Source organism: Eurosta solidaginis, chromosome 5 (genome assembly GCF_040869045.1).
Source record: "Eurosta solidaginis isolate ZX-2024a chromosome 5, ASM4086904v1, whole genome shotgun sequence".
NCBI classification, from domain to species: domain Eukaryota; kingdom Metazoa; phylum Arthropoda; class Insecta; order Diptera; family Tephritidae; genus Eurosta; species Eurosta solidaginis.
In genome coordinates this window covers 47,091,935-47,104,558 of record NC_090323.1, presented here as the reverse complement: position 1 = coordinate 47,104,558, position 12,624 = coordinate 47,091,935, and the positions used below count along the sequence as shown (strand labels likewise).

The 12,624-nt window shown below is 38.6% G+C and overlaps 1 protein-coding gene across 18 annotated transcripts in view; it reads left to right on the top strand.

Annotated features, from left to right (window-relative positions):
* The window catches only part of rols (rolling pebbles), a 280,847-nt gene that overhangs the window by 162,828 nt on the left and 105,395 nt on the right, over window positions 1-12,624 (top strand). For all 18 annotated transcript variants that reach the window (XM_067788137.1, XM_067788130.1, XM_067788129.1 and 15 more), the window contains one exon: window positions 3,199-3,390. In XM_067788137.1, the coding sequence (XP_067644238.1) occupies window positions 3,199-3,390 (192 nt within the window). The remainder of the gene's footprint in view (window positions 1-3,198; window positions 3,391-12,624) is intronic.

Here is a 12,624-nt window from a genome sequence, read left to right as displayed (position 1 = left end):
TTTATACTCTCTGTTGCTTCGTCCGCATATTTCTCCAAAGTTCTAGACGTTTAACCTTCTAGAATCTTCTGCTTGGTTACCCGCTATAAACGTGTATATTTGTAGTGTATAGCCAAATTTGTGTGTATGTGAGAGTAACTGCTTCGGCTGATGACTACATGTGTGTGTGTGTGAGATATCTCTTCGTCGCCTTCTACATAAGTGTTGCTAGCTTTAAAGTGAACATGTATATAAGAGTGGCTACTTCATTTTTTGGTTGTTGTGATGTCAACATTCGCCACAGTATATAAGAATTTGAGTATATTTAAGGAACGGATGCAAACGTCACAAACACACGTGCGCTTCTATTGGTATACAAACAAAAACAAACATTTTTGTTATTGTAAATATCAACTTCAAATATTACATAAAGCATTAAAAGTATACTATTTTGCAGAATTGTTTTTTTATTCTTTTTTTTAATTTCAAGTGGGTTGCAAAGTACTTTGGTCTGCGTCCGGTTGTAACGCTGCGCTGTGACGGCATAATTCACGCAAGCGCTGTAAACGCTAAAGCAATCAATGCAATTGCATTTAGCACGGCAAGTTCAGAATGAACCGAATGAACTTATGTGCATGTGTGCGTGTGTGTTTGGAGTGTTTGGTAATCAACAATCAAGCGTGGGTTTCCTTCATGCCAAAGCACTCGAGAAAAATTTGCGATAAAAAAATTTAAAAAAAAATCTGTAAAAAAAAAATTTATGCAATGATTGAAAAAGAATGAAAACAATTATAAAACGTTTTGCAAATGATTTTTATTAATGCTTTTAATGCAATTTCAATACGTTGTTTTCATTTGCATGCGCATTCGTATTCACATTAAATTGTGAGGTAACAAAAAATATAAAAATTTCATTCGGGGTTACCAGGCTGTAAGTGAAACATGAATGCACTACGTGAAACAAATGTTGACGTCGTTAGCTGAAGCTGGTTTGGTTGGCGATAAATTTTTTTTTTTTTTTTTATATTTTTTATTATTATTATTGCAGAATTGCGTAGGCTTCAAGACATGCGCAGCTCTATCAACCGGTTATCTATGCACAAAAATAAAAACAAATTATTGCGAAAAAAATTAAGTGAAGTCAAAAAGTCTAGCTGCGCAAAATTTGGCGGCATTTGTTCATGTTTTTTTATTGTTATTTTACTTCAATTCTTTTTTAAACTGCCTTCACAATTTCGCATTATGTGATATTCCATTGTTACGAGTGGGACAGTTGGATAGAAAATGTCAACTGTGTTTAAGCATTATTGCTGTAAGTTTGTTGTTATTGTTGTAGTTGTGCTTCGCCCCATCCAATAGTTGCGATCACTCACAAATTGTCATCAATATCCTCCTCTCTATCTAGTAGTGCATGCGACAACATTTTTCGGGTGTTCGAGGAAACTTGCAGTTTTAAAAGCGTTTGACCAAAGGTATATCGGTGTTAGAGGCGTTGCTTCCATATTGCAATTGAAAAGATAGTTGGTGATATGCGGGGGGACACGTTACAAGCGAGGCATACATTGGGTATGTACGGGTTGATTCTAGATAAGTAAAAGTTTAACCTATTACAGTATTCAGCTTGAAGTTGAGCTAGAGTGACACGCGTCTCCCCGGGGTGGTTGCTTTCTGCAACTGTGAGTTTTGGGTGTATGTATTGTAACGAATTTTGGGAATTTCTGATAATCATACACCTTCTGCTAACGTTCGAATCGTTGACTGTTGAATAAATAACTCCGATATAACTCCGATATTCAGTATTGCAAAATGGTCTTGTAAGACTACTTATAAGACTACTTTCACTAATAGTGTGTTTAAATCAAACTAATTACTGATTCCTCAGATTGCGCAGCTTTTATACTCTCGGTTACCTCTTTCGCCCATTTCTCCGAAGGTCTAGACGTTTCACGAATATGCCTTCTAGAACAGTTGTATCTCATGCTTGGTTATTTAGCTATATACATATATATCTGTAGCTTATGTTTCTCTTTTAGCCATATTCGTGTGTATGTGTGAGTAACAACTTCTGCTCCTAGCTGTCGGCTACATATATGTATGTAAAATAATCTCTCTACTTCAAGCTGCTGGTTATGTGTATGGAATATTCTTCGTTGCGTTGTACATAAGCGTGGCTGCTTGCTGTTTTTGTTATTGTGATTATTTACTAACAGCATAGTGATGTTAATACTCGCCACAGTATTTAAGAACGGAGTTCATCGGGAACTTGTTGGCTTAGTAATTTTACGGTTTTTTTTTGTGGATGTCTCTGAAGACCTTTTTGTGCTTGTTTTCTTCATTCGGCTGACTTCTCGAAACCTGAATTTCTTCAAAGGGCTGACGGAGATGACTCTTTAAATTCCTGGGAGACGTGGCCTCTTCAATCAGCTGTCTGTTTGGATGCCCAGGTTTCTGGGTATTCAACAGCAACTTTTTGTGCAGCATTTCATATCCCTCCTCTATGGGGAGTTCTCTCGCCTCTCTGTGTAGATGATGCCTTGGAGACAGAAGAAAACATCTCGTGGCAGTTTTGAGCGTAGTTTCATCCAGTGTATTTCTTTAAAGCTCGCCGACCATATCGGAGACGCGTAGCCTACAAGCGTCTCGCCAAGTGCTTTATAAGTGGCAATAAGCGTTTATTTGTCTTTGCCCCAACTACTGCCAGCGAGGAACTTGATGAGGGATTCAAGCTTTATAGCTTCAAAGCTTCCGCAACCCGCGAGGGGAATCCCGTTACAAATATGAATGTATCATACACATATTTGTCAATATTACCAACATTTGCCACGTCCACGTTGAAAATAACGATGCCAAGGATATGGTCGTGAGATGAAAAGCCTGCAAAGACTAGAAAGAAGAGTCGTTAATTTTTCAACAAAGTCCATCCTTAGATGGACCAGGACCTGTTGCCATTATCGTACAGTCATCGGCGTAGGACACAATGGTAAATCCTTCTGGTGGGGAAGTTAGTTTCGATTTTGATGATTGGCAAGCTGTAGGTTTGCGGTGAACTAAGGGAGTAGGACGGCTTTAAGTCTCTAGACTGCTGCCGATAGGAGAGTTATCGGACTATATGTGTCTCATTGTTCTTCTATTTCTACAACCTTCATCACATATTTGTTATATATTTTTTATTATTTCATATTTCAATAATTCATTTTGAAATTTCCTTTTTTCTTCCAGATCTACAATCGATTCGCCGCTTATTGGAGCACGATAGTAGTGGTACGATATGCCCCAGTTGTCGCATTTCATTCGACAAGGGCAAGCGCCGGAAATTGATCGATACTTGTGGTCACGAACGTTGCTATTCCTGTATGTTTCGTAACGATCAATGCCCAATGTGTATGAATAGCAATAGTTCGCTATTGAAAGGTAAGAAAAATGACGATTTTTCGTTATCCCCTGTCGAATTTAATTTGTACATAAACCAGTTTCATAGTTGGGCCATCTTCAGTGTAATTTTTGCTGCACAGTATAGTAGAACGCTTTTCAGGTAACTTTGGGAGATATAGTATACAGTATACTAAACGAACGCACATAGAGCACACTGTTTTTTTGCATTGGATATAACTTTCTGATGTTACGGGTCGCATTTTATTCATATAGGCAGAGCACGTCGGTGCTTCCTAGCTACAGCAGAGGGTTGATGATAAACCAACTTTCTATGTCGGCTGTTCACATCCCACTCTAGGCAAATTGTAAGCTATTTAATTTCTAGGGCATGTGTTCTATAATCAGTCTCCGTGCACATTAGAAGCTTGGTATTAACTTTTGTGAAGACCTTTTTTGTACAACGTAGTCATAGCTTTCGAATGGCTCCTTTTGGTATACTTTTCTCGAAATCTGAAGAAAAAAGTAAGATGGGTGTGACTTGTCTCACAGCTTGCCATAGAAGAAAGGAGAAGACTGTCTCATCGAACATAGGGAATGCTTTAGCTGAAGTAATAGAAGATAGTCAAGAAAGGCGAGACCTCTTAAGGCATACGGATATCTAAACTACGAAACAACCCACTTTCAAAGAAAAGAAAAGAAAAAAGGCAGCAAACCACATGGTTTGGACCAGGGAAAATTTTAATAGACAAAGCTCTTTCCTTGTGCTTTCGTTGACGATATTGATGATGCCAGAATAGCACGAATTCCAAAACTTGCACAGCTTAAACTAACCCAAGTATTGTGCTTCATAAATAGATGAAAAAACGGATATCGCAGTCTTCGCTTAGATGCGCCTCGCCACAAGCATTAGTTTTTTGGTTGGGGACCAAAAAGTAGATACACTCATCTATATGATATATCTGGGGCTTATACTATGTTCAAACAGAAAAATAAATTGAGGAAATTTCGATTTGAAGTGAGTGCTGTTCATACAACTCGATATAGCTTACACAATAGTAATTTGATAGCTGGTTGGCTCATCTCTACAGCAAGAACATACCTTTGTTCAGACTGTCAAAATAAACACGCACATTATTAGGCGAATGAAATGGAATGAAAACATAAAACTTTGAAATTTTTGTGTGTTGTAAGAAAATGTGTTCAATGTTTTGGTTTCATTTTGAGTTTGCCATCTTCTTTTGAAAATCCCTACTCCAGTGCAATGAAAGACATAAAATCAGCTGATGAGATGAGCCAACCATATAGTTCAGCCATGCGTAACTGACGTTTAAATATACTCAATAAACACACTTTACAATGTTGCATTTGCAGTTTGAAACAATTTATTACGCAATTTTTTTTAAATTGGCAATTTATTATTACAATTTATTATATGACAAATTGCGTAATAAATTGCCCAAATAGTATAAATTGCCAATATGGTGTGTGTTTGAACCTAGTATTAGGCTAAACTGCAAGAACGTATTCTCGGAGCGTCTTCTAGAAACATGTAAAAGCTTAAAACACATCTCAATCGATTGATGGCAAACATAAAGCCGTTTATAAAAAAGTTCCTTGCACTTACATATATCAGATTCTTTACTCTTGTATGGGGCAGAAATATGAGCAGATTAAATGAAAACAAGTAAGGAAGGTTAAGTTCGTGTGTAACCGAACATTACATACTTAGCTGCCAAATAACAGCTTGCAAAACTTTCAAATTACCTTCTTTTAAAAGTGGGCGGTGCCACGTCCATTGTGCAAAATTTTACTAGTTTTCTGTTCTGCGTCATAAGATCAGCCCACCTACCAAGTTTCATCGCTTTATCCGTCTTTGGTAATGAATTATCGCACTTTTTCAGTTTTTCGAAATTTTCGATATCGAAAAAGTGGGCGTGGTTATAGCCCGATTTAATTCATTTTAAATAGAGATCTGAGGTGAGTGCCCAGGAACTTACATATCATTTTTCATTAAGATACCTCAAAATTTACTCAAGAAGTACGGACGGACATGGCTAAACGAATTTCTTTTTTCGCCCAGATCATTTTGATATATATCTATCTCGATTAGTCTATATCTATTTCAATTAGTTGATACCGTTACGGGGTACCGTTATGCGAACAAAATTAACATACTTTGTGAGCTCTGCGCAGCTGATTATAAAAACGCAAGTACCTCGGCTCAACAGGATTTCTACAAAAGCTATCCTGGTCATTGCGGTACTGCTTTATCATCTCGCTGAGGAAAACATATGAATTTACGACCTCGCAGCAGAAGTCAGTAGAGATGTTGCAATCATACACGGGCGAAATGAATCGATCGGACTCTGATAACAGCAACAACAATGGTCCAGCAGTATTGCAAGTGCTCAGGGAATTAATTTCTAAAGGTTAAAACGACCTCATGGATAAATAAGCGTCTACCTGATACAAACCTACTTCGAACGTTTCGCTCGGAAACAATAGGTAGTAGGGTAGAAGAGACACTTTCCAAACTATCCCCGGGATTTGTGACCGAGGAGAAGGTTACTTACCTTTTAGCGTAAGAGTTCCTGAAGGAATACTAAAAGCGGTCTCAGACGTTGGACCCGTTGTTCTCTATGTTATCTCCATAACCTGGTCAAAGTTAATTGAAGAAAATCAGTAAAGCTCCAATGATTTATAGACCGATACTATTATAAGATGACTGAAACCGTCCTGTACTACTTACTATACTTGTCCTCCAAGGCAATGACGAAATATTTTTAATCAGGGTTCTTGGTTGTTTCAACTGTTTTCTGTGGAACAACGTCCACCTTGACCCAGAATGTCATGCTGGTTATACATCCAGTAGATATTGCGGGTAAGGCGGCTATGAGCCAGTCCCTCATCAGGCTTCGCGATATGTGCTATAGGCACTGCGGCATTTTTCCCACCTTCGACTTCACCCGAAGCAGAACAGAATACTGTGTGCCGAGAACTGCTTCTGAGCGAACTTTAACACAGTAATTCTCTCGAAAGAGAACTGGGAAGGGCGCTTTTGGTTTTGTAGCGATAAAGATTCTCCGCGTAGGTTTTGAGTATTGTAATCGATATTGATGGTCCTTTACCGGATGTAGATGCTGTATGTTCCGGTAACAAGCACCCTCGGCAGCTATTTAATATAAAAACATTGAACCTTCTAGGCTAACTTGTTCGCCCACTCCTTTGTACTTTGTGGTCGCCAGAGGCTCGCCTGCCAATTACATATGTGCATTTTAAGTTCATATTTGTAACAGGATTACCCTCGTGTACGCGAGGTTCACAATTGCGTTGCGGAAGCTGTACAACTATATATTGCGCTTATCAACTCCTTAAATCCCTGGAAAGAAACTCATCTGCGGCAATGGACCAAATAAATAATTCCCGGATTGTTCGAAGTTGAAAGGGACGATTGGTGGAGGTTTCTCTGTTAGAATCTCGATGCAAACCGCAATTTCAAGCTGCTCGATCAATTTTGCAGAAATTGCCGAGATTACGGAAAGGAAGTCATCCCGTTAACCAGATACCAATTAAGGCCTTGACCTCTAGTGCTGTGATCTGGGAGTGCCCGACCTCGCTTACGATTGTATGGAAATATTTTAAGATTATTTAATAATATGGGAAAAATTTAAACAACGTGACATCAGAACGGACAAGATTAGTTTATTGTGGATCGTGGGCCATACCGGACATGCAAATCTCTTAGCCGACGTAGGTACATCTGAGCCGTATCTAAAGGACTGCAGGTTATCCTCAAGCATAAGGATATCCTTCTGGCCGGAAGTGGATAACAGGCGGTGTGCTGAAATGAATAGATCCGCCCATAAAATGGTGATTGCGGTTTTGATAAGACACTGCCCAATGGACTTCCATGCAATCCGTCTTTATATTCGAGGAAACCTTTCCGACTCAGACTCTCATCTGTGACACCAAATGAGCTAATATTTCTAAATCTTTGAATGACATCCATCATTGCTGAAATAACATTTGCACAAAATTGTATTTTCCAAATTTTTTTTGTTTGCTCTGTTCGTTTTATCAGATTTTTCTCCCATTTTCATGCCATTAAGAGTTCCAATCACTGTTTGTAATAGCTGTTTACAATTTTATGACAAACGGAAATCGTTTTACAATAAAAAGAGGACAAATCCTAAATCAGTTGCAGAGTCATAAAATGTCAACAACACCTTTCTCTTTGGTGGCAGTTAAAACTTCAAATAACTAATCGCTTGTAGTTAAGTACCTTAGCAAACTTTTTAGGCCTTGTTTTTTTTTCTTTTCTTAGTACTTACTACAATATCATCTTTTCAGTTACAATTGCAAACTTTTTATTGGGCCTTAATTAAATTTCCCTAAACGATATGTAGTTGCACTTCCTGAAAGCAAATATATGGAGGAGTTTCAATAAGGGCGCTTCCATGGAAAATAAACTTAGTAGGTGTAAAAAACTGACCTCAGCTTGCGCTACGTCATTCCTATGGGTTGAAAATATCAGGTTCCTCTTCTCTATGGACAACTTAGTTGCGATCGGTTTCTCTATAGATTCGAATGGACAGCATTTGATTGGTTGGTTGCTATGCCACCAGGATACCAAAGATCCGAGCCTAAATAGCGCATGGAGCACCATTTGGACGCACATATTTCCTGGAACCAATTGCTGCTGTTTTAGTATGGCTAGTCGGTACTCCGTTCGAACCATTTGGTGCAGAAAATGAAACTACTGTTATCTTTTATAGAGCATTCAGATACTTCCCTAAGTTTCGGCAATATATAACAGCCCACAGTTAGAAACCTAGTGTGTGCTAGAGCTGGGCATTCACACAACTGTTTCTCTGTTGCTCTTCACTTCTGCAAGTCCTGGAAATGCTTTTAAAAGTGATCACCATGGGTAGTAATACCAAAGATTTCTTTTTGTGGCTTATACAATAGGTCCTCTGTTCTCCCACTAACGCTATTCGGTCAGTTTTGCTTGGTTATCTTGCAGGTGTCCGAGGAGTACGAGTTGGAGACTGCTAACTTCTTGAATCTGATATGTATGATGCATCTCTCCCGCGTTCGCAGCATCCAGCATTGTCTCTTTTCTTGCAGGTTCTGCCTTCTCGTTGCCGTTGATGTTCCTGTGACCAGGAGCAAGGGTTTTGTTTGCGAAGTTACCTGCGGTTTGAAACGTTTGCAGCTAGTGTCGGCCTTGGACGAAGTGATGACGAAGGTAAACACCATGAGCTCTGCTTGGCTATCTGAATAAATGCACACGTCGCACCCCTATCGAGTCGTTTGACAGCAGCGTTCTATCCTTACTAGAACTTCCGCTTGGTAGATACTACCGACATTGAGAAGATGTTCACACCCTCTCCCACACCGCAGTCCCTTTTGGAACCGTCGGTGTAGAGTGAAATTGCGTTCTTCCTTTACATCCGAGTAGCCCTCTAGTCCCCGTTTGAGGGGAACTTAGCCTTATGACATTTGTCAAAACTTATTGAGGACGTATGATAATGTGATGATGGTGCCACGCCGGGAGTTATCTGAAAATGCTACTGTGGCCATACTTCCTCATGTCCACACTTAGAACCACGAGGTCTTGCAACCGAAAAAGTCGCAATTTCATGTATGTGAAGGTCCAGTGGTATCTGTTTCACTAACAGACGAGGCTCTGGCGACCCCAAGCTCCTCATGGAACTTGGGGGTGGGGAGGGATGGCCTGAAGGTTTAATGTGGCCACATAAATCCTTCCCGAGATGGTCGGGCTAGTAACTTCATGGTGCTGTGTTACCGCAGCGTACATGATCTGTATCCGGCAAAGGACCATCACATCGATAACACTCCCCAAAGCCTTCGGGGAGTAACCTTATCGCTACAACAACAACAACATAATCGATTTGCAGCTTAACATGCTGTTTATTTCGACGCCCAGATACTTTACTCTCGTAGACAGAGTACTACCATTTAGGGAGTACAATCGAATTTGAATTGAGAAGTCTTGTTGTTTGTGTCGCACGCTATACCTATTGATTTCCCTTCTTCTAGCCTTCGAACCTCGCCAAGAAATTATTTCGCTCTGGATCGATAGTTAACACGTTTATCTTGAGTCTATTGTCTCAATGACGGATGTGTTAAGCTTTCGAGACGAGTCTCCATATTTCTAGAGTGTTAAGGTATACTCGTACTCCCCTTTTGGATCACAAATCTCTAAAGCTTGTTGATTCTTGATTCTTAATAATGTTTCTTAATAATGTTGTTTTCTTTCAGTCCCTCTATGTGATTTGTGCAGTCACAACCAGTTACTAATTTATAACGTTTTCAATCAAACTTACAACAAAAACTCATTAGAACGGTCATTAAAACGATCAGATTTTCAAGCCACACCCACACAATTAAAATTAATACAAACCAACCCCACAAACTGAAAGAGTAGCAGTTTGTCTATATAGATTCTTTGCTACAAGACCAATAGTAAAGTTCATACTTAAGCGATACTTATTTGAGTATTACGACTAATAAGCCAAGCTAAACTATTTAGTACAAACAAGCAACAACAACAATCGATTTACCAATCAATCGTTCATAACAATAGGCATTGATTAGAATTCGTGAACGTTTAGAGTCATTAAATACTGCTTACCGGAGTTTAATAGGGTGACGAAAAAAGTGCCGCTCTAACAGTTTGACAATTTGCAAAACATATATGTAGTATTGGAAAATGAAGAGATTTATAATATTGTAACGAATTTCGGTAAATTCCTGATAATCATTTTGCAGCTTCTGTTAACGTTCGAATTTTGGAACTGTCGAATAAATAACTCATATATTCTGTATAACAAAATCTTCTTTATTTAGACTACTTTGGGAGTATTACTTCACTATAGAGTGTTAAAATCAAAACTGACTGATTATCGCTTGGACTGCGCTGCTTTTATACTCTCAGTTAACCTCGTGCACCTATTTCTCCTAAGGTCTAGACTTTTCACGAACATGCCTTCTGGAACAGCTGAATCTCATACTTCATTTTTTAGCTATATACATATATTCTGTAGTTTATGTTTTACTTCTATGTACCTATATGCGTGTGTATGTGTGAGCAACAGCTTCTGCTCTTAGCTGATGATAACATGGTATTGATTGTTTCTCTTTCTTCTTCGCTCTGATCTGCTGACTACATATGTGTGTGTGAACTAATCTCTTCGCTTCAAGCTGCTGGTTATGTGTGTGGAATATTCTTCGTTGCCTTCTATGTATGTGCGTAAATGGCTTACTGTCGTTATGTTTATTTACGGACAGCATAGCGATGTTAGAGATTATACTATTCGCCACAATATTATGGGTCTGGCGGCCACCGTGGTGTAATGGTGACGTGCTCCGCCTACCACACCGAAGATCCTGGATTCACACCCGGGCAAAGCAACATAAAAATATTAGAAACAAGTTTTTTTAATTTGAAGAAAATTATTCTAAGCGGGATCGCCTCTAGGCAGTGTTTGGCAAGCACTCCGAGTGTATTTCTGCCATGAAAAGCTCTCAGCGAAAACTCATCTACCTTGCATATGCCGTTCGTAGTCGACTTAAAACAAGTAGGTCCTGTCCCGCCAAATTGTAGAAAAATTAAAAGGAGCACGACACGAATTGGAAGAGAAGCCCGGCATAAAATCTCTTCGGACGTTATCGCGTCTTACATTTATTTTTATTTTTTTATGTGTCTTCTATGGAAAACGCTTTGTGGATGGCCGCAGCTAGTTTTGTTTATCTATCGATTAAAGTTACCATTTCGTTAAGCAACGGCTTAGAAGTAAGGGCTTAAACGAAGATAAAGATATAATTTTCTTACAGGAAGCGTATAGTAGCTTTCAGACCCTAGAAAGCGTTTTCTGTTAAGACAGAATATGGAACAATCTCTACAAAAAAACTATAATACCCAGTCTCACAGAATTTCTTATTCAGGTAATACTTGGTAAATCTTACTAGGTCCCTTAGAAAATAGTATAAGAGGCATTGCCTGTAAATACGCAAACACATATTTTAAATACATCCTGTCCAGGCCCCAGACAGAGTTTTCTATCACAGGGCATACCTAGCAGCTCATCCCAAGCAGGTTTTGCGAAAGTTATATCTGGAGGAGTTGATATGGGCGAAATCAGACAGCAAATTAGGGCAAGGAAGGAAAAGGACACAAGAAAAGAAGGGGAGAGGAAAGGAAAGATTAGAAGTCAAAACCGAAGCGGAACCGAAACGGGGCGGTGTGCTATTTATTTACTATAGAAGTGTTAACGGTTTGTTATCGATCAGTTATCTGTGTGTTATCGACATAGCGTGTTATCCTCTTCTTTTCGACGAGTTATCAGCTTTTTAAGAGGGGTTATCGAAAAGGTATAAACGAGCTATTGATTTGTTATCGACGTGGTATAAATTCCCATTTGGTACAAAGGTTGTCAATGAGTTATGCGACTTTTTTTTCGGCAGTAATCGGTTTGTTATCAGTTTGTTATCGACTTGTTATTGAAAAGTTATCGTTTAGTTCGTCAAATATCGAACATATTATTATCTAAAAATTATTAATTTTTTATAAAAAACTTATCGATTTGTTATAAATCAAGATATCGATATGTTATCAAAAAGTAATCGAAACGTATTGGAATTATTATCGGAGTGCTACCAATTTACAATCGGTGTGTTCTAAATTTTTTATCGAAAGGTTATCGATTTGTTATCGAATAGCTTACGATTTGTTAAAAAAAAAAATCATCGTATTAACAAGGAGGATAAATATAATAAGAGCCACCAGTCTGCTACGAGTGGCGAGTAACTCGCTAGAAATTAAAAAAAATGTATGCCTAATGTTTTCCAAGAGGGATATTTTCAAATGTCTCGCATTTATCCATGCCGTGTAGGCACCTTATGCAAATTTGATTTTTGGAAAAAGAATTAATTAACTAAATACAGTCGGAAAAATAAACACAAATACCCCACGAAAATGTATAGAAGACATTTGTGCACATTTCGCCCAAAAAAAACCTACGACTATCATAACGAAAACATTATACAAAGTAACGAGTGACGTCTCTTATTATAGTTATCCTCTTTGGTATTAATATCAAAAAGTTATTGGCCGCCGCCGTGGAGTGATGCATGCAACACCTACTACACCGAGGGTCCTGGTTTGAACTCCAGTACATAAAAAATTTAGAAACAAGTTTTTTCAATTAGAAATAAGTTTTTCTAATCGGGGGCTGCCGTTGAGATGCC